The 21,442-nt window shown below is 46.2% G+C and overlaps 1 protein-coding gene across 2 annotated transcripts in view; it reads left to right on the top strand.

Annotated features, from left to right (window-relative positions):
* RNFT2 (ring finger protein, transmembrane 2) overlaps positions 1-20,140 on the top strand; it is a 64,953-nt gene extending 44,813 nt beyond the window's left edge. Inside the window, exons 8-11 of one of the 2 annotated variants that reach the window (XM_081036624.1) lie at positions 9,570-9,719; positions 11,005-11,070; positions 11,202-11,303; positions 17,214-20,140. In XM_081036624.1, coding sequence (XP_080892750.1) covers positions 9,570-9,719; positions 11,005-11,070; positions 11,202-11,303; positions 17,214-17,348 — 453 coding nt within the window. In that variant the 3' untranslated portion in view covers positions 17,349-20,140. The remainder of the gene's footprint in view (positions 1-9,569; positions 9,720-11,004; positions 11,071-11,201; positions 11,304-17,213) is intronic. The other variant, XM_081036623.1, reaches the window with a different exon arrangement.
* The last annotated feature ends 1,302 nt before the right edge of the window (positions 20,141-21,442 follow it).

Here is a 21,442-nt window from a genome sequence, read left to right on the forward strand (position 1 = left end):
CTTACCATCTTGGAAGAGGCAGAGCTGGGACCCACACCCAGTGCCACAATTCTTCCTGCTTCCTTCTGCACTGCATGTCCTTCCCATGATGCTCTGGTCCCCAACCCAGCAGTCACTGAACAAACCCCCTTCCTCTCTCCTAACCTCATCATTTTATACACATTTATATGCACATCCTTGGTTCCTAGCACCTTTGGTATCAGGGTTCTCTGTGAGCCACACTTGTAGAATACCTCGCTGTTGGAGTCACAAGGTTATTGAACTCCTCGTTCATTCATTCATTCAGCAAACACTTGTTCATCACCTACTGGGTGCCAGACCCTTTGTATTAGTTAGAATAAGCTGTAACAGCAAATAACCAAAAATAATAGTAGCTTAAATTTTTAAAGTTTATTTCTTTCCATATAAAGCCCAAAAGCACCTTCTGGTTTACTGCTTCTCCAGTCTTAGGGTGTGGGACTCTTCCTTATGGTCCAAGATGGTGGCCAGAGCACCAGCCATCACATCCAAGTCCCAGACAGCGGGCTGGAGATAGAGGGGAAGAATAAGGTAGAAGATTCTCTGAAGTTGCCACATGACGCTTGTGCTCTGTCTTGGTGACTAAAATGGCATGTAGAGTCAAGGGAAGCTGGGAGATACAATCTGTGTTCAAGACAGCTGTGCGTCTAGCTAAAAAATGGAGGACTGTAATACTAAGAAGGAAGGGGAGAAAGGATGCGGGGTGACAGACAGTAGAGAGGAACATACCCTGACTAAGCATAGAGGAAAGATGGTGAACAGGATATGGTACTTTGTACTCAGTTCACAGCCTAATCAAAGAAACAGTTTGCCACCATCATCATCATCATCAAAGGTATTGAGCACTTACTCTGTGCCAGGTGCCTCTCGGGAGTTTTAAAACATTTTAGACTCAGGACCTCTTTACGCTTTTAAAAGGTATTGGAGAAGACCCCTCAAAGAGCTTCTGTTTACATGGATTGTAGCTATCTATGATAGAATTAAAACAGAGCTTTGTAGGATACTTACTAATTGACTTAGAGTAATAACCCATTACATGTTAACATAAATAACATTTTAATGAGACATAACTATATTTTAGTTACCGAGAAGAGGGGATTTTCTTTTTATGTTTTTATAGATTTCTTTAATGTTTGGCTTAGTAGAAGATACTTGCATTCCCATATTTGTTGCCACATGCCATGTAATATAGTCTCAGGAAAAACTCCACGGTACACTGGTTCATAAAAATGTCAAATAATGTCTTAAAAATATTATGGAGATAGTTTTGGCTTCACAGACCCCCTGAAAGGGGTTTGGGACCCTTAGGATCCCGGATCACACTTTGAGAAACACTGATTTAGTTGGATGCTCCCAGTAATCCTGAATCGTGGGCACTGTCAAGGTCCCAAGTTTTCCCCCAAAGCAGAATAGATGTGGGGGAGCTGATTCATGGAAGCTCAGTGACGGAGTGGCAAGCTGCGATGGGGGACGGAAAAGACCAGCTATGCAGAAGTGAGCGGGAACATAGCACACGCATGGAGCTTCCAAGGGGCCATGTGGTTCCAGTGTAGACGGGGCCAGGTCAAGAGGGCATGGTAAGCCATTTAGCTTTTCTCCTGAGGGTGGTGGGGAGCCATAAAGGGTTATTAACAGGGATCCATAATAATCAGACTTGTGTTCTGCATGGAACATTCTGGGAGGAGGCACAGGTGTTGCTGCCCTCGTGGAAGTGTTGCTGGCTTTTTGGCACAAGGTTTTGGAATGCTAACCCACCAAGCCAGGCTTAAGAAGCACTGGTAAACGTCACCAGCCATCTACACATCAGACCCTGTGGGACAGGCAGCACCCAGGGTGACTGACTTATCTCTCTTAGTCCAAAATGAGCTGCTTTGTGCTGGCCACAAGTATTAGATTGCTGCAAAAGTAACTGGGGTTTTTGGAATTATTTTTAACCTTTTAAACCGCAATTACTTTTGCACCAACCTAATAGTAATAATAATAATAATAATAGCCAATATGTAATATTGTGGTATGTCACACCTTGTGTTAAGCTCTTTACATGTGCCATTTATTTTTCTGACAAATAGAGCCAGCCTGCCTATATTCAAATTCTGTCTCTACCACCTGCGAGTGGTGTGACCTTGAGCAAGAGGCCTAACTTCTTTGTGCCTCGGTTTACTCTTCTTCAAAGGGGACATAATAGTAGATACTATCTCATAGGTTGTTGTGAGGATTAAATTAATTAATACAAAGTACTTAGAACAGCACCTGGCAAATAATAAGCCTTCAACGTATATATTTGCTATTATTAACATCACAACCCTTCAAGGGACATATTATTATTATCTCTGGTTTATAGACGAGAACACTGAGGCCCCTAATTCATTCAGCAGACATGTATTGAGCACCCTGCTTGGTGCCAAGCACTGTTCTAGTTCTGTAGACAGAAATACTAGTGCCAAAAAGACATAGAGTCCCTGCATTTCAGGAGCGTATATTCTCATGCAAAGAAATATGTTTGGCAATGAATGCAATAAAGAAAAGAAATGCAGAATACGGGGGTACAGGGGGGGAATGTCAAGGAGAAGTGGGGAGTCCAGGGGTGCTATTTTATGTACATTGTTCAGTGTTCTTTCCTGACAAAGTGACATTTGTGCTGAGAGCCAAGGGAAGTGAAGGAGCCAGCTGACAGGTATCAGGAGGAAGGGTGCTCCAGGGTGAGGGGAAAGCAAATGCAAAAGCTCTGGGGTAGGAATGTGCTTGAGTTTTTTTGAGAAACAGGCCCCATCAGACATGTGGGCTGGGGGCAGAGCTCTAGGATTGGAGGACATGACAAGGGTTTCAGATGTCACTCCTAGTGAGACAGAAGACACTGGCAAGTTCAAGCCCAACCTAATGATTTGAGCTGCCTTGTATTTTGGAAAGCTCATTTTTGCTGCCGTGTGAAGAATAAACCAGAGGGGAACCAGGACAGAAGAAGGGGTCAATTGAGGAGCTGTTTCCAACAGGGTTTGTAGACAGCCTAGATGCTGGTGATGAGAGAAGGGAGAATCAAGGATGACCACATGGGTTCTGGCACAGGGAGAGGAAGTACCTTGCCAAAAGTAAGCAGCTAGAAAGTGACAGCTGGGACTTGAACCCAGTCAAAAGATAAGAACAGAAAACCTCCATTCAAATCACAGGTGGCCTACTGGCTGGCTGCATTTGTCTGCTCAGGCTGCTGTAACAAAATGCCACAAGCTGGGTGGCTTAAATGACAGACATTTATTTCTCACAGTTCTGGAGGCTGGGAAGCCCAAGATCAAGGTGTCGGCCTATTCTTGTGTCTAGTGAGGACTCTCTTCCCGGCTTGCAGAATGGCTTTTTTCTTGCTGTGTCCTCACATGGCAGAGAGAGAGAAAGAGAGGGAGAGAGAGAAAGAGAGAGACAGACAGAGACAGAGATCATGTTGCTTCTTCCAAGGGCACTAATCCCATTCATGAGGGCTCCATCCTCCAAACCTAATTTCCTACCAAAGGCCCCTTCTGCAGACACCATCACATCGAACATTAAGGTTTCAACATATGAATTTTGTGGGGACATAGGTCAATCCTTAGCACTCGCTAAGTAGCCTTAGATGAGTACTTTAGATTTTTTTCTTTCTTCCTTTTAAAATAACAGCCGTTTTATTATTTCCCATGACTCCGGGGGTCAGAAGTTCTGTCTGGGCACACTGGGGACAGCGGGTCTCCACGTAATGTCTGCTGAGGCTGGACCATCCAAGATGGCTTCTGCACTCACAGGACTGATGCCTCAGCTTCTTCCTCATGTAGTCTCAGAGCCTGTCCCTCTCCACGTGCTCTCTCCATGTTGCTTTGTCTTCTAACAACATGGCAGTTGGAGGAAGAACAGCAAGCCACAGGAAGGCAGTGAAAGCTGCCAGGTCTCTTAAGGCCTGGGCTTGGGAGTCCCAGAGAGCACATTTGCCTCACTCTAGTATTCCTTAGTTCTTTTGGACCTGAGGCTTCTCACTTCTAGTAGCAGGCAATTTCTTTTATTTTTTTCAAGGAGGGCACAGATCACAGTGGCCCATGTGGGGTTCGAACCAGCAACCTTGGTGCGACAAGCACCACACTCTAACTAACTGAGCTAACCGGCCACCCCAGTTTCTCACTTCTAAAAAATGACAATCACAGTGCCCACATCCCTGGATTATCGTGAGGTTCATTACTAGCTCTTAATCACATACGGGGCGCTTCCTGGGTACCCATATTTTAGATTCATTCACTCATTTAAACCTCACAGTCACACTGGTGTCTTACAGCCAGGTTGCACGGGCTTGTGAGAGCGATAGTTAAATTTTCAGAAAATTTGCAAGCACTTGTTAAACCCTTGGTAGTTTGAAATTGGCCTTATGGGAGTATAAGTATAAGGCCACCGTGGAAATTGGCAAACACACAAATCAGGCCTTTTCATCGTTGTTGTTTTCTAGAGAGCTGATTTGCCAGCATACTAATGTGTGCATATATGTATGTATTTTTTTCAACTCCCTTTGCAGATGAGGAAACTGAGACTCAGAGAGGTTAAGTTTTTGTCCAGTTCAACTAAGTTGGTAGGTGGGAGATCTGACCTTAGAGCCCCAAATCCTATGTCCTTACCCACTGTACTGTCCTGTGTCTGTAGATGAGAAAATGTGTATGAAAGAAATTCATGAACAGGCAAAGCTATGTAAATATTCATTTTATTCTTGATGCAGAAAAATATTTTGATATCTATCCATTCTTTACACATTTACGCTGCTAACAACTATCTTGTTGTGGCTCCTCTCCCTTCCTCTTCACCCCCATAATACTTCAAATCATCTTTCCCATGTAGGAGCATTCTCAAAACCTGTATTCCTTCTGTGTTCATTTCTTCTGCTTCTCAGCATCCCACTCTCCTTCATTTCCCACCCCTTTCCAGAGTCAGCCCTCTGTTATTTCCTTGTTTTCCATTTCACTTTTGTCCAACCCCCCCATTCTAGCAGTAAGGAAGTCGGAATAGAATCTGCTTCCCCGCCCCCTTGATCAGAATCTCAGTAGAGAACTCTCAGTACCCCAGTCTTGTAGCAGTTGCTATCGTTCTCCCTTCACGGGTGGCAGGGAGGCCAGAAGGCTCATAATCTGATCGCTTTCCTTGTTCTCTGACACCCCAGAGAAACCACACGTTCCATTTGGTGGTCGTCAGAAATAACATGCTTAAGAAACCTGGAATTATAAAACTGCTTAATTAGAGAGCGATGGTTTCACTGGTATATGCCCAGTTTTCCCCGGTGGTTTTATCTCCTCCAAGTGGCCCGCCCCCTGGCAGCTAATTGCTACCTTTAGCATGGTGCCATACAGGCACTCACTCCCTTTATTTTATTTTCTGTGACACTGGTGCTTACTTATAAAGAGATATTTTCTCTTTGATGTTCCAACTCTTTTTCTTCATCAGCAAACTCTAGGAAGTTGACGTGAGTAATGAGGGTAGAATCTTTAGCTTCAGAGTTCCTCAGTTATTAAATGAACCCCTACTATGTGCTACATGCTGGGGATACAACCAGGAGCTAAATTATCTGTACGCTTATGGGGATCCCTATCCAGTGGGACAGACAGGTACCAAAATAGTGTTTTAAATATTGTGAGAAGTACCCTGGAGGGTTGATTTAGAGGGTGTAACAGGAACACCTAATTTAATTAAGGAGTTGGGGAAGGCTTCTCATAGGAGTTAACAGTTAGCTGAGATCCAAAAGATGAACAGGTGTTAGTTCGGCAGAGTAGGGGACCAGTATTCTATCTGCAGGGGAAGAGCTTGGTCAATATAGTGAAACAACTGAAAGAAGGGCTGGGAAACTGGTACCTGAGCCTGCTCTGAAATTCTGGGCTGTGTTGGAGTTCCCATCATCAGTAATGGAAGGAAACGAGGGAGGGAGGGGGAAAGGGGGCCATCAATGAGTAGGAGGGAAAGAGAAGGAAAGGAAGGACAGATGGATGGATGGATGGATGTGAAGGAGGAAAGGAAGAACGGAAAACAGAGTTCTTTGGCGGTACACTTCAGAAGTGCAAGGAAGAACGACAAAAGCAAGTTAAGGTTGGAAGTTGGGAGAGACTGGCTGTTGGTCCAGAAAAAGATGGAACATGCAGTCGTTGGGAGCAGTTGAGAGCAGTGAGGGAAGCATGGGGCAGCTGAGGTTGGGTGGCTCAGAAAAACAGAGCTCACAGCCTGGGTAGTCAGCAGAGCTTGGGGCCTGCTGTCAGAACGTGGACGCAACCGTAGCCATCCACTGAGCTGCTGCACCCATCACGCCATTGGCATGTAAAACAAACATGGTGGCCATCCCCCACACCTGTGCTCCCCACTGACTGCCGCCTTCCCACAGGCAGCAGAGGGAAACTAGTCTATCCCTCCAGGGGAATATTTCCGTGTATCAGGGACTGCTGGGAGTCCCCCTTGGGAAACAATGACCTCACAGTGAGGAGGCAGCCAGTCACAGAGGTCAAGCAGTGGGAGGAACAGTTGACTGGATGCCTTTGCTTGGTCCTTAGCAGAAGTGGGCACACCTGCTTCAAGAGGTCCCCTTCCAAGTGGCCTGTGTCCAGCCCATCAAGATGGAATATAATTGGTTGGCTCTAAAGTCTCTCTGTCCACTTCCCCATACATCATGGATACACAGCATGTTTTTATAACCTTTTCTCCCCCTCTAATTTAAACATATCACATGATCAGTAGAAAAAAATTAGAACAGGCAGAAAAACACAAAGAAAGTGAGTGTTTCTACATTCTCTGTCTTTCCCATTTGGAACTATAGTTAGGAGCATTTCCCTGAGTCAATAGATACCCATCACCAGGATGATTTCTTTTTTAAGTTTTTATTTTGACATAATTTTAGACTTAAAGGAAAGTTGCAAAAATAGTACAACAAGCTCCCACAGACTCTTCAGGCAGCCTCCCCTAATGTTACCATCTGATTCAACAAAGTTGCAGTTAGCAAAGCAAGGAAGTCCCACTATCAAGGAACCTATAGACCTGACTCAGATTTTGCCAACTCTCCCACTCACATGTTTTCCCTACTCCAGGACTGAATCCCAAATCCCATGGTGCATTTATATGTCATGTTTCTTAATCTACGATCTGACAGTTCATTGGTCTTTTCTTTGTCTTTTGTGATCTTGACACTTTTGAAGAGCGCTGCACAGTGACTTTGTAGACAGTTATTCTGGCTTTGTCTCTTGTTTTGGGGGTTATGAGTTTTTGACCAGAATACCACAGAAGTGATTCTGTATTCTTCTCACTGCACCCAATCAAGGAGTTCAGGCTGTCGATATGACTTATTAGGGATGTTAACCTTGCCCATGGGTCTGTGCTGGGTTTCTTTTCTGTGAAGTACCTATTTTTCAGGATACTGTTTGAATGGCTGTAGGACTTTCTATTGAGATGTCTACGATAATCAGATCCTCTTTTTGTACATTTAGTTTGTTGCTTGTTTTTGTTTGTACTGTGACAAAGAATGCGGCACTGACCATTCCTATCGGCACATCTTAGCACACACCCACCCTTGATTATTTTGTTAGGATAAATTCCTAGAAGTAGAACTGCTGGAGCAAAGATTATTTACATTTTAAGACTATGCATGCCTGGGACAGGGCTATTTGTTTGTTTGTTCATTTGTTTCAATCAGTTTTATTGAAGTATAATTTAAAAATACAATAAAATGCACAGATTTGAAGCATATATTTCAATGAGTTTGGCAAATATATACACCCGTGTAACCACCGTCCCAATCACAAGATAAAATATTTCTATCACTCCCCAAAATTTTTTGATGCCCTCTTCCAGTCGCTCCTCCCCCCACATCCCAGGAACCAGTGATCTGATTTCTGTCACTACAGGTTAGTGTCATCTATCCTAGGATTTCATATAAATCAGAATTATACAATATATACTCTTATATTACTGTCTCCTTTGATGTAATGTCGATGAGTTTCATCCATGTTGTGTAGATCAGCTATTTGTTCATTTTTTTAAAATAATTGTTTTATTTTTTAATTACAGTTGATCTACAATAGTATATTAGTTTCAGGTGTATAACAGTGATTAGACATTTGTATAACTTACGAAGTGATCACCCCAATAAATCTAGTATCCATCTGATACCATATATAGTTATTACAATATTACTGACTATATTCCTTATGCTATACCCTTCTATTTGTTCATTTTTATTGCCGAGTACCGTGTTTCCCCGAAAATAAGACCTAGCCGGATCATCAGCAATAATGTGTCTTTTGGAGCAAAAATTAATATAAAACCCAGTATTATTATATTATATATATTATATTATATTATATTATATTATATTATATTATATTATATTATATTATATTATATTATATTATTATTATATTATACCTGGTCTTATGTTATATTAAAATAAGACCGGATCTTATATTAATTTTTGCTCCAAATGATGCACTAGAGCTGATAGCCCGGCTAGGTCTTACTTTCGGGGAAACATGGTCGTACCCTATTGTATAAATATACCACAATTCGTTTATCCACTCTTCCATTGGTGGACATGTGGGCTGTTTCCAGTTTAGGGATATTATGAATAAAGCTGCTTTGACCATTAGCATACCTATGGTGGACAAGTGGACACATGTTTTCATTTATCTTGGGTACATACGTAGGAGTGGAATTGCTGGGTCGTAAGTAGGTGTATGTTTAACTTGATTCTACACGATAGGTTGGGGCCGTTTTCACCTTCATTTTATAACACAGGCCACAGAAAGCTTGAGGGACTTGTCCAAGGGCAAAGGGAGGTAGGGAAATAGAACTTGTTGAGCACAGTTCTGTGCCAAGTACAATACTGCGTGCTTTTCCTGTTTATCTCCTTGAACCCTCAGAGTAACCCCATAAGGTAGGAACTGTGACTTCCATTCTGTAGATGCAGAAACAGAGGCTCACGAACCTGCAGCAAGATGAGATTCAAACCTGGCCCCATCTAAGTCCCCAAGTCCCTATTCTTTCACCAGGTATAATCCTGCCTTCTTGATGACAGTTGATGATGGAGCTGGGAACGAAAATGCGTATCTTACCCCGTCCCTCTCTCAGCCTGCCCTTACCTACATCCTGGGGTCCGTCCTGCCCATGTCCCTGAGGGTGGTGGCTGTGATGCCTGGTCAGCCCTCTGGGGACGAGGGTGATCTGTGTGCCGTGCAGGGACTATGCCCTCACATTTGGCTTTGAGCCTCCAAGCCACAGCAGGCACCAGGGAGTGACCCACCCTCCAGCTCTCTGCCAAAGGTGTCCAGTTTCTCCCTCCCTGAAACACTATCCTGGGAGCTCTGATCTTCTGGGCTGGTGGGCAGCGGGTGAGGGCAACGGGCAGGGGCCACGTCTCCCCAGCCATATCTCAGGCCCATTAGGAGCAGGCCTGAGTGCTTTCCCAAGCTGATTAATGGCCTGCCTATGACCTGGAATGTCATTACTGCCCGGGCGGTGGGCCCCCCGGGCTGGGTCCTTTGGGTCTTTACTGCTAATAATAATTGATGCTTTCTGTGTGGTTGCAGGGAAAGTTCTATCTGGTCATCGAAGAGTTGAGCCAGCTGTTCCGATCGCTTGTCCCCATCCAGCTGTGGTATAAATACATCATGGGGGACGACACCTCCAACAGCTACTTTCTGGGAGGGGTCCTCATGATCCTCTACAGCCTTTGCAAGGTGAGGTGCAGGAGGGCTGGCCTATGGAGGGTCCCATTCACTAGCTGGGCCTGGGGGACAAGTGGGGAACTTGGAATAGCACCCTAACTGCTCTTGTTTTCAATCGAGGTAAAATTCATACAACACAAAACTCAGTGGCATTTAGCAGGTTCGCAGCACAGTGCCACTCTGTCTAGTTCTAAGATGTGTTTATCACCCCAAAAAGACACCCTGTATCCCTTAAGCAGGGGATACTCCCCACTCCTCCAACTTCCCACCCCCAGCCCCTGGCAACAGCTTTTCTTTCTGTCTCTATGGATTTGCCTATTCTGGACATTTCATATAAATGGAATCATAATAACGCATGACCTTGTGTGTCTGGCTTCTTTCCCTTAGCATCATGTTTCCAAGGTTCCTCCGCATTGTAGCATATATCGGTACTTTACTCCTTTTTATGGTGAAATCCACCCTAATTTCTTGCCCATACATCTAACCATATGATATCCTTTCACATAGTCTTTTTCACAACAACGCCTCAAGATACCGACCATTATTACTCCCATTTTATTGGCAAGGAAACTGAGGCTCAGAGAGAAGTAACTTGCCCAGTGTCACTCAGCTAGGGAAAACAGCATGAGCATCCAACCCAGGCAGCCTGTCTCCAAAGCCTGCAGCTCTTCACCGACGTGCAACATGGCCACTGAGCTTGTTTTCTGTTCCTCTTAAATTGCACATCCTCAACTCTTCACATCAGTATGGGTGCTTCTCTTTTCATCATTAGTACAAATCAGTTTTCCCCCCTAACAATAAGTGCATCCTCCTCTTTCTTTTTCTCTGTTTCTGGGGGAATCCTGAGGGAATGCATGTGTTCTTCTCTTTCTTCCTCCAAGCTGGACTAGCCAGGCAATCCATGCAGTGTCAGCCACTGGGGCTTATCTTGCCTGCTGGTCCTGATCGATTGGCAGTGGCTGACTGGAGTGTGGGGTGGAGAAGGATTATCAGGCCCTGGCTGAGCTCAGCAGAAGAGTGCTGCGATCGATTAGCAATGCCTGCCTTGGGCTTGGGAATGGGGGAAATGCATGTATTTGCTCTCCCGGCCCAGGTAGCATAGGACGCTGTTGACATAAGGCAGGAAGACCAAAGCCAAGCAAAACTGATGGGAATGAGGAGTTTCAAATGGCAGAGAGTGCTGTAAACATGCTCAGAGGCAAAGACGAGGGGGTCCGTGGGAGTTGTTCTGGAGTGGTGAGAGACATCCTGTACAATCCTTGGATGTTTTTCAACTATCACCCTGCTCTCCTTTCAGTCCTTTGACATCTGTGGCCGTGTGGGTGGAGTCAGGAAAGCCCTGAAGCTTCTCTGCACCTCTCAGGTGAGTCTGCTTCGTGTGGTCCTAGCCAAAGTCCCAGGAAGCAGGAGCCAGAAATAGGTCTCGTCGTGCCTCTGAGATTGCTTCAGCGACGGTCCACAGCTGTGTTTGTCTCTCTCCTTTTCCGCAAACAGAATTATGGCGTCCGGGCCACTGGGCAACAGTGCACAGAAGCCGGCGATATCTGTGCCATCTGCCAGGCTGAGTTTCGGGAGCCTCTGATCCTTATGTGCCAGGTGAGCAGGGCTGGTGGGGGAGGGGCATCAGAGACTGAAGATGGGGGATCAGCAGGCCCCACCCCATGCAAAAGTCTCAAGTTCCTTGACCAGACTTCGGGGCTCTGGGATGGGTCCTTAAGAACAGTGTGGTCAGGAACGGAGTCAGCCAGACCTGGGTTCAAATCTCCGCTCTGCCTCTTACTAGCTGGGTGGCCTTAGCAGGTTACTTCACCTCTCTGAGCCTCAGTTTCACTGATAAAATGTCGACAATGAAAAATCCTATATGGCGTAGTGTCAGAATATCCTGATAGAAATCTGGACCCTGGGAGGGTCGCTACATCTCCCTACATCTCCCTGATCCTTGGTTTTTCTCATTTATAAAATGGGTATCACAATAATGCCTACTTCAGAGAGCTATCATTATGCTTAAATGAGATCATCTATGGAAAGAACTAAATTTAAATTACTCAGCCATAAGAGTTGTTATTATAATTATTAGTATTGTTATAATTATTGTTGCCATTTGTTCTCATTATTAGTTGTGGGTCACCAACCTATCACAGTAAGTACTCCTTCTCCTCCTCCTCCTGACATCAGGGACTGAGATGTCAATTCAGCAAATGTGTATGAGTCAAGCATCCTATCAGACACCAGGGAGGGGAGGCAGAGGGCGCACAGACCCTGTCCCCTCCTGGAAGCCCACGATCTCCTTGGGGAGACAGACACATACATAAATAACCATGAAACAAGGCAGGCGGTGATAAGTGCTGTGTAAGAGAGATTCATGCAGCCTCCCAGGGGACCAGGATAGAGCGCAATGAGCTCCTGGATGGAAAGGCTTTTTGGAGGAGGCCTAGCCTGCAGACTAGAAGGAATGGGCAAGCATATGGCTCACCCACCAGCACCACCTTCTAAGGGTGAGAAGACAGGAGGTGGGGGTCCTTTTTTTTTTTTGTTGGCATCAGCAAAATGTTTTCTGTTTTTGCTATTTGGGGACTTTAGGAGGTTTGTTTTTCATTTTATTTATTTATTTTAAAATCGAGAATATATTTGTATGAGTCAAAATTCAGACTAAGGAATCCATGAGTGAGGAGTCATGGTGACTAAAAGCAATGTGGGATCTGGTCTGGATCCTGACACAGAGAAAGGGCATGAGTAGGAACACTAGTCTGATGAAATCCAAAGAAAGTCTGGAGTTTAATCAATAGGAACGTATCAGTGTGACCAAAGTACCGTGGTAATGCAAGATGATAACATTAGGGGTAACAAAAACTGGATGAGGGGGTACATGAGGACTTTCGTTACTAACTGCAACTTTTGTAAATCTAAAATTATTCCAAAATAAAAATTTATTTTAAAAAGTGTTTTAAAGCTATAAAAAGGAAAGTGGTGGCAGGCCTCCTACCCCTGTCCCCAGCTCTCCTGACCCCTAACTACCCACAGAGGCAGCCATTGTTACCAGTTTCCTTTATGTCTTTCCAGAGATGCCTTTGTAGAATTTAAACACACACACACAAACGTCTTTTTCAAGACGTAAGTTGCAGCATAAGTCTACCTAAGCTGCGTTCTGCGTCTTCCCCTTTTGACTTGGAACTCTGACTTAAGAAATTGCTCTTTATTTGCGTATCATCCCATTTTATGGACAGACCATACTTGTTGCACCATTCTCCTCTCAGTGGGCATTTGGTGGCTCATCATCTTTTGTTATTCCAAGCATGGCTGTCATGAGAGGTCAGAAATGGGGAGCTCTATAGCACCTACCTGGGCCCATTGTGTTGATTAAATGAGTTAATTCAAGCGAGGCATTTAGAACTACGCCTGGCACGTGGTCAGCGTTCAATAAATATTAGCTCTTGTTGGCACGCCTTCCATTTCACACATGTGCGGGCTCTTGGTAGGATAGATTCCTAGTGATGGAATTACTAGGTCAGAGGGGATACAGTTTTGACAGATATTGCTGAATTGCCCTCCATAAAGAGTGTATCCGTTTACACTCCCAGTGCGAGTGCCACACGACCCCTTGCTCCCCTCCCTCCCCAATATGCTGCATTATCGAGCCTTTTTTGAGCTTTGCCAATCTGACAGGTGACAAACGCTATCTCAGTGCAGTTTTAATTTGCATTTCCCTAATTAGGAGCGCAGTTGAGCGTCTTTTCATATGCTTCAGAGCCATCTGTATTTCCTTCTCAGTAGCAGCGATTATTTGAACATGATGTCAAGGTGAAAGTCTTCCTTCTTCCCTTCTGGCAATCTCTCTGAGCTTTAGTTTGTGGGTCTCTCTCCCAGTCTTCTCCTGGTACCACACCAACTTCCCAGAGCTGCATGAGAATTCGTGGGAGGGGGTGACACCATTGTCCGAGATCTAGGAGCAACAGCCACACCCTGTGGTGATTGAAACGCCCACACATGGCCAGGCAGAGCACGCATCTCAGTCCTGCTCTGCTGCTCTGGGCCTGGAATGGCCGAGGTGACTTCCACAGGTGAAAGGGCATAGTTAATTCCAAAGTGCATTGAACGAATGAATGAATGAGTCAAATGTTTCCTCCGGACTAGTTGGTGCTCCCAGCTATATTGTGTCATAGATCCCTTCATGGCTCTTATCCCAGTTGTCAGCTAGATAGTCAATTAGGCACCTGGTTGTGTAAGGTCTGCCTCCTCTTTGCCAGATTATTAGCAACTTGAGAGTGGTGACCAGGTCTATCTTGTTTAGCAGCAGAGTCACAGTGCTGAGTCAGTAAAAATTAAATGAATGGATGGGGGCGGATGGATGGATGGATGAAATGTGATGGATGTATGGAATGGGACGGAGGGACAGATGGATGGATGGGATGGAGATGGACAGTGGCCAGGTAGAGGTAAGGGGGGGGGTGAATGAAAAAGTAGATAGATAGAGGTATAAGTGTGTGGGGACTGGGTAGATGGGCAATGGATGGACAGATGGGTGGGTAAATAAATGAGAGATGGGTGGGTGAAACGGTGGGTAGGTGGATGGATGGATCAGTGGATAGATGAACAGAAGAACAGATAGATGAAGAGCCCACTAGGCTAAAGGAACATCCTGTCTCTCCTTCACAGGGTCATCAAGTTAAGCTCAGTATGTCACTCACACCCAGCTCCCACCCCCCATGTCCCCAGAGCCAGGGCCTGAGGAGCCGATTGTCCATTCAAGCTAGTCAGACAGACACTGCATTGGGGCCAGGGGGTAGAGCCCTCTGCTCAGACAGAACGAACTTGCCCCGTTAGTCACTCCACAGTATTTGTGGCATGCCCCCGGCCAGGCCATAGGGTGTCAGAGAGTAAGCATTCTGAACACAAAGTCAGAAACTTGGCTTACTTAAAGCCTTCGCTGCCAAAGAGAAGAGCCAGAGTACAATTAGAAAACAAACTGCCCTCCAGTTCTTGGCCACTCTGAGTTTGTTTTATTTTTTTTGAGTGTTGATGATATAAAGGAAAGGGGGCGAGAGAATGGGGACTCCGATAGATTTTGAGCTTCCAGGCGTCTCACACTTGATGCTCTGTGATAGCCCTTATCTGTTTTCGTCCTTACAGAGACATCTTGATGAGGAAATAGTAACTGTATTGTACAGAGGAGAAAATAGTGACTGTTATAACTCAGAAAACCTGCTCTGATTCCTTGAGCAAAACCCAGGGAGTATGGATGGAATGCTGGTGAGAGTGGGGTGACCCATCCAACCCCAGGGACACCTGACCCCACTTCATGCTCCAGGAGACACAGCCAGGGAACTGTTCACAGCTCAGCATCGCCTGCATCCCCCGCTGACCGTAAACCCACCCCATCCTACACTTCCCAGCCCAGAAGTCCCCCTCCTTCCCCTCCCTCTGTAGGGGCTCAGACCTTTCTCCAGATGCTGGAGGCAGTCCAGCATCATGCATTCCTCTGAGTGGACTTACGCTCTCTAACTTTCGCACCACATTCTGTCTTGCCTAATTCTCTGACTAGGAGACTGTGCGCTCCTGTAGGGCAGAGACCAGACCTTATTCATCCCAGTATCTCCAGACACTCTCATCTGCTCTGGCATTCATTTGTCAGCTACAGTTACAGAGTCCCTACTTTGTGCAGGTTTGGGGCTGGGCAGGGGGAATGCAACAGCAACAGTCACCGCCCTCATGGGCAGTTGCTGGGCCTGCCGACCCCTGGGTCCTGCCCTTCAGACCATGGTGAGGATCCCGGCATGGCCTTCAAGCTCCACGAGGCCTGCTCACCTCCTCTCTCCCCCTCGCCTACGCCCACCTCACTATAGCCACAATAGCTGTCCTTGAGTGCTCGGATGCCTTCCCATCCCAGAGCTCTGCACACGTCTTCCCTTCAGCCTGGAATACACTATCCCCACCCCCTCTCTTCACCCAGTTAACTCCTACACACCCTTCAATCCTACACACAAGTGTCCCCACATCTAGGAAGGCTTCCTGGACGATCTCCCCCCCAAAATAAAACAGGTCCTCCTGTTACATACCCATATAACACCATGAAGCTCCTTTAGAGCACTATCCACAAGTAGGCACCTACTGTATACTATGCTTCCCGTTTGGTTTAGAGAGACAGAAAATAAACAACAGACTATAATAATAACTATTACTGTGTAATAGTCAACACTTACAGAACACTTACTATTTGCCAGGCATTGTTCTAATTGCCTTCTTTCCTTATTCTTTACTTTCAAAAAATACATTGCCTAGATTTTTATAGTAACATTGTCCCCAAAGTTTTTATTTTGAAAAATTTCAAACCTATAGAAGAGTTGAAGGATAGTAATATGAACACCCTTTTGCCCTTTGTGTAGATTCACTAACCATTAACGCTTTACCACATTGGCCTTTCTTGTACATTTTTCCCCCTAACCCTGTTGCATATAAGCTGCGGACCTTTTGATTGTTCATTCCTAAATATTTCAGCATACATCTCCCAAGAACAAGGACATTCTCTCCTATAAACACAAGTCCACTATCACACCCAAGAAATTTTAAATTGATATAAAATGCCAATATTCAAATTTCTCCAGTTGTCTTCAAACTGTCCTTAATAGCTAGGGTTTTGCCTCCCATCTGGAATCCAATCAAGAATTGTGTACTTCATTTGATTGTCATGTCTAAGTACTTTTAACATTAGTTAATCTTCCTGTGAGGAGAGTACTATTATCCCCGTTTTACAGATGAGGAAACTGAGGCACAGGGAGGTTAAATCACTTGTCCAAGTTATAGCCAGAAAGTGGTGGAATCCGTGAATGTTTCCAGTCTCCCTGCATTTCTCTTGACCCCTGTGGTCTGTTCTCAACCCAGTTGCCAAAGGGATCTTTTACAAATTCAAATCATATCAAGTCACTCTTCTGCTCAGAGCCCTGCCATGGTTCCCTACTTCTCTCAGAATAAAAGCCACAGTCCACACAGTGGCCCACAAGGCCCTATACAATCTGCAACCCGCCATCCTCACCAACTCGGACCTCGTCTCCCCCTCCCATTCACCACTCCAGGCTCAACCACACTCTCCTTACTCTTCCTCCAGCACACCAGGCACACTCTTGCCTCAGGGCCTTTGCACATACTGTTCCCTCTGCCTGAAGCACTCTTTTTCCAGGTATCATCAGGACTCACGCCTCACCCTCCTTCAGGTTTTACCCAAATGTCAATATCTCAATGAAGTCCTCCCAGGCCCCCCTGTTTCACATGGCAGCCCTCCCAAGCATGCCCCATTCCCTCTTCCCTGCTTTCCATCTTAGCACTTACAACTGACACAGTCTACATTTTAGAGATTCATTTTGCCAGTTGTCTTCCCAACTCCAGTGCAAGCTCCCGTGAAGGCAGGAATTGTCTGTTTTGTTCGCTGCTGCGCCCCCAGCCCCTTCGACCAAGGTGAACACGTAGTGGAAACTCGGTAAAGCAGCCTGGTGGCACTCATTGCTGTTCCCGCAGCACGTGTTCTGTGAGGAGTGCCTCTGCCTCTGGCTGGATCGTGAGCGCACCTGCCCACTCTGCCGCTCCGTTGCCGTGGACACCCTCCGCTGCTGGAAGGATGGAGCTACTTCGGCACACTTCCAGGTGTATTAGGGCTAAAGCTCCGGCACACCCAGGGAGATAGCGGAGGGCCAGTGTCGTTGGGTCCAGCTCTGGGGACTTCCTGGAAAACAGGCCGCAAGACGGACTATCCTGCCTCTTGCTTTCTCCACCTCCTCCCCTAAAGCCAGGTCACTGTTCTTCCCACCTTCACCTTCCCCTCTTATTCTGTGGTCTAGTGTGCGCATTCCTCCCCCACGAAGGGGGAAACCTCCTACTTCAGGTTCATTCTCCTCCCAGGTAGGTCTCCCACCCCCTCCAAGTCAAGGAACTGGTAATGGTCAGGACCCCACCTGTTGCAGCGTATTTTAACTGGAGGCGACCAAACATGTGATGCTGTAAACTGGAGCGGGGCCTAGAGATCACTGCCTCTCCCCAGATGGCCCAGGTGTACAGATGAGAATCGCTGTGAAGTCCTTTTCAAACACAAATGTTGGGCCCCACCTTCTACCTACAATAACTTAGTGTATCAGACACGTAGAGTGAGCCAGGCACAGCACCTAGCCTCCTGCCTGAATGACGTCCTGTGATCCTCACGACAGCTCGGGGGTAGACATATTGTTTCCTCCATTGTACAGCTGAGGAAACTGAGGCACAAAGCTCGATGTGGTAGCTATGCCAGGGTCACCCAGCTGGCAATGGTGGGCCGAGTTTCCAGCCCAGACCTGTCTGGCTTCAGAGCCCACGCTCTTAACCACTGTGCTGACCCGCTGCTGAGACACTGAAGGCCCGGGGCCTGGCAGACATGGTTTTGTAAACGCACAAGAGGTGATTTTGATGTCCCCGGTGGCCCAGGTACCCTGAGAATGCTCCTGGTGAATGCTAGCTCCTGAAATTGAACGGTGGCTGGGCCCACAGAAAGACTTGGTCCTCAAATGGCTATTTTCCCAGGCTCTGGGCTGGGATGCTTAGTGCTGTGTGGGTACCAGAACAGACCAGCTTCAGCCCAAAGGCAGATCCCACTGGGTCTCCACACCCTCTGTGTTTCTCTCCTCCTCTTGTTCTTGTCCTCTCCCTCTCCTAAATCTCAGCTTGTCAAGAGCGCTTTTGGACGTCACTTCTCCCGTGGTAGCCTTCAGAGCAAAAGGGACAATCCACATTACAGATTTGTCCGCAAGCCCGGGTATTGGCAGAGAGCACAAAGCCATGAGTATTTCTGTAATCTCTGGAGCAACTACTAATCTCTACGACAGAACAGCTGCCCTCCCTGCTTTGAAATTTGGGAGGAGATGGCACAGGTGATCACATAGAAGCCACTGGAATCTTGCCGGCCCTGCCCCTCTCCCAACTCTCTTCTCTCATTGTCAACCTCAGCACAACAGGCTGGCGCCCACAACATTACAGACAAAGCAATCTGGGTGGCTAGTGAGCGGATTAGCAAGAAAGCCCCACAAGAAACAGTGGGAGCCTCGGCCACCTTGGTCTCAGCCAGTATTAATATGCCCACCCCATCCCCAGTAGATTCAGGCCATTTGCCCCTGTGTGCTGTCAAGCCAGGACCTTTTATTTCCCTGACATCCTTGGCTCTCTTCTGGTACCCAGCAAGACATCCCTTCCAGGGCAGCGTGGCATCTTTCAAGCTCTGTTACTATGGCAATGGCCATGATGTTACAATCCCACTTGCCTAGATAATCAAGTCGGAAGGGGAAGCAGAGGGAAATAGGACCTGGTGGATGTGGCTGTTCTTTCCCCCCCCTTACACACACACACACACACAACGCACATGCACGCACACACGCCTTGAGGAAGAACCAAAGGCAAGCAACAAGAGCTTCGGCAGCTGGTTTTTTATCAGAAAGATCTCCCTGCCTGCAGATGCCATCAAAGAGGCATGAGAAATTGGAGCTGGAGAAGACTTATTAAAGTGGCAGTGTGTGAAGGAGCAAACAGAGCATTCTGTTGGGAATCAGGCCTGGAATTCTGGATTCTAAACTCTGCACGACTTTGGGAAATCACTTCACCTCCCTGTGGCCATCGCCAAGGTGACAAAAAGCTAGTGTATTATCTACTGGAACCAGGGAAATTAACAGTGTCGGTTACTGGTGAATACACCAATGATGTTTGTCAGTTACACTCATGCCACACCAAAAAGAAAACAACAATCTGACATTCTGCAAGTAACATGCCATGCCTCTGACACTATAGTGTCCCATGTAGGGGACACTCTGGGCCAGGTGGGATGATTTAATTTAGGATTTTATTTATTTATCCCCTACCCTCTGGGGAAGAGTCCTGTTTGGAGGTTTTCTTTCAGGTAGGAGGATTTAACTTCTGTTCTAGGGAGGAACAGTGGCCAGTGCAGGGTTTTCCAAACATCACCCCGTGTGTGTTCCCAACATGAGTGTCTAAGAGTCGCTATTGGAAAGGAAGAACAATGCCACTCTCCCTTACCTGTCTTGGCTCTGAATATCATTTGTTATAAGCAGAATCCATCGAGTATCAGATCCGAGTACCCTGCTCTTCATATTTTAATGATTCACTGACTCAAGTTCCACAAAGTTCTTGGAAATGGCCTCCTTAATGTAAAAGGTCTTGAACATCCTAAGTGCGAGGGAATAAAAAGGCAAGCTTTGCACCTGGATGTAAACAGGTTCCTCACCTTCCTAAGTGGAGAGTGGGAGAGGCATTGGAAGAACTCCAGGCTGCTGAGACTCCGGTTGGAAAGAGGAAATGTAAAGCGAGTCCTGGAATCGCTCAGTACTTTTTGCTCTGGGCCAAACAGCCGCCTTTGGTGTTTTTAATGTCCCCCTAAGTTCCATTCTGCCAATAAATATCACCTGTCCACGAAACTTACATTCGTTCGTGGTCTTGCGTCTCCCGTCGCCCCTTGAGGCCAGGTGGAACTGTTTAGGAGACAATGCAGAGGAGCATTTCATGCCCTGGGTGGATAGCTGCTGTTGGCTTTTGCCCAAAGCAGATCCCGCTGAGTGGCACGTGATTTTTAAGAAAGTGCTCCCAGGAGAAACCAGCAAGGGAATGAGTGGAATAGGAGAAGGAAGGGGGACGGGCCAAACAAGAGGGTGCCTTTCTGAGAAATTGTAGCTCATCTGGGTCCCACGGGGGGCTCTGGCGCATCTGTTAAACCTCAGAGTTTGTCCCACCCTGAGGTATTTACTCTCCACACTGTCCTTGGCTATGGGTTGATTGGTAGAGGGGACCTCTCAGTCTCTCCGTTGATGAGGCCCCAGGCCTCTGAGCACACAGAGCACACAGGGTGCTGGGTGAAACCCAGAACTGGTAAAAGGGATCTGGGTGTGGCACCTACAGTGGTTCACTATAGGTTGTGTGGACCCGAATGTATAGGCTGATTTAAGAAGGGTTTTTCAGACCTCAGAGATTATGATGGATATTTTAAATGTAAATTACAGTTGACCCTTGAACAACACAGGGGTGAAGGGGTGCCAACCCCCTGTTCAGGCAAAAATCCATATGTAACTTTAGACTCCCCCAAAACTTTACTACTACTACTAAATAGCCTACTATTGACCAGAAGCCTTACCGATAACATAAATAGTTGATTAACACATATTTTGTATGTTATATGTATTATATACTATATTCTTACATTAAAGTAAGCCAGAGGAAAGAAAATGTTGAGAAAAACCAAAAGGGAGAGAAAATACCGTTACCGTACTTACTGAAAATATATGCATAGAAATGGACCCGTGCAGTTCAAACCTGTGTTGTTCAAAGGTCAACTGTAACAGCACTCGGTGACATTTCCTGCCTCTCAGGGCAGTATTATGAAGCCATCACAAAAACATCATCAGGCACAACTTTCGGGTTGCAGTTACTTGAAAACCAACTCAATTATGGCTTAAATGAAAGAAGGACTTGGTTTGGTTCATGTAACAGCATGGGCTTCAGGTACAGCTGGATTCAGGGGCTCCGGTGATATTAGAATCGTGGCTTTCCAGCCCTCGATGCTGTTTTCCTCTGATGGTTTAGTTTTCAGGCAGTCGGATTCCGTGTAGTAGTACGATGGCCTCCAGTAGTTTCTCCTTATGTTCTACCATCTTCCCAAGCCCAGCAAAGAAAGCTTCTCCTTCCCCAAATCTCCAGCAGGAGTCCAAGGCTGACTCAGTAGT

This window comes from Rhinolophus hipposideros (assembly GCF_964194185.1).
Source record: "Rhinolophus hipposideros genome assembly, chromosome: 24".
Classification (NCBI taxonomy): Eukaryota; Metazoa; Chordata; class Mammalia; order Chiroptera; family Rhinolophidae; genus Rhinolophus; species Rhinolophus hipposideros.